At 63.4% G+C, this 1,115-nt stretch overlaps 1 protein-coding gene across 1 annotated transcript in view; it reads left to right on the plus strand.

The window, feature by feature from the left end:
• LOC115949269 (low affinity immunoglobulin gamma Fc region receptor II-like) overlaps positions 1 to 1,063 on the plus strand; it is a gene marked incomplete at its 5' end in the record, with an annotated part of 2,768 nt that extends 1,705 nt beyond the window's left edge. The window contains 4 exon segments of the mRNA XM_031065794.1: positions 18 to 158; positions 241 to 348; positions 788 to 868; positions 954 to 1,063. Coding sequence (XP_030921654.1) covers positions 18 to 158; positions 241 to 348; positions 788 to 868; positions 954 to 1,063 — 440 coding nt within the window.
• Positions 1,064 to 1,115: the final 52 nt, after the last annotated feature.

Genomic DNA, 1,115 nt, shown 5'->3' on the forward strand with positions numbered 1-1,115 from the left:
GGGGTCCCCTCCTGGAGCTCAGGCCATCGATGTGGGACATTCGGGCACCTACCAGTGCGTGGCCATCAACCAGCTGGGACAGGACGGGCACCGCGTGTTCCGGGCACTCAGCCCAGAGCTCGTGACAGCGCAGTACACAGGGACACACAGGGTCAATGGTGGGGTCACAGAGGGTTACTTGGAGGTGCAAACCCCTGGGGTGATGGGTGACCCTGGTGTGTCCCTCTCTGTTTCTTGCAGTGGCTGCAGGGGTCAGTGGGGCCCTTTTGTTTGTTCTCCTGCTCGTGGGTGTCATTGTGACCTGGCACTGGTGGCACCGTGTGGGTGGGTGACAATGGAGGGACAGGGGTCCCATGGAGCTGTAGAGGCCCCCAGAGTTGGGCCACAGCACCCACAGCTCCAGAACTGTGACCTTGGCTGGGCGTCCTTTAGGGTTTGGGCAGGTGCTGGAGGGTCCTGCAGGGATGTTGGGGGTTCTTTCAGGGCCCCTGGTGTTGTTTGGGGGGTCTCTGTCACAGCTGGGTTTTGGGTTCTTGAGACTGACTGGGTTGAGGACACTGGAGAAGTTCTGTGGGGCTTCAGGGAGGCTTGGGCACCCCATGGGGGTTCAGGAATTCTGAGAGAGTTCAGGGCCCTGGGATGCCAGAGTCACCCCTCCCCTCTTTCCTTTGCAGCCACCAGGAAGCAACAGGAAAGGTGAGTGGGGGGCTCAAACCACACTCTCCCCTTTTACCCCAAACCCCCAAGACCTCCCATTCCCTCCCCCACATCCCCTTTATTCCCTCAGGGCCCCTCCCAGATCCCCCGGCCCCCCCAGAGGAGGGGGAGGTGCTGTACACCCACGTCGTGGTCACCAAGAGGGCAGGGGGTGAGTACGGGGGGGACACACGCAGAGGGACACGGCACCCACGAGTGTCACCCCACCCAGATCCCACAGCCCGTGTCTCTCGCAGCGTCCCCCCGTGCCACCACCCTCCAGGATCCCCAGGTGACCTACGCGGAGCTGCGGGGACCCCAGGGGCGACCGCGGGAACCCGGTGACATCTACGGGAATGTGCTGTGACACTGGGGGGAACTGGGGGGCACTGGGGGTCCCCACCCATGGGCACCCACTC

This window comes from Geospiza fortis, unplaced genomic scaffold (assembly GCF_000277835.1).
Source record: "Geospiza fortis unplaced genomic scaffold, GeoFor_1.0 scaffold2622, whole genome shotgun sequence".
In the NCBI taxonomy this organism is placed as follows: Eukaryota; Metazoa; Chordata; class Aves; order Passeriformes; family Thraupidae; genus Geospiza; species Geospiza fortis.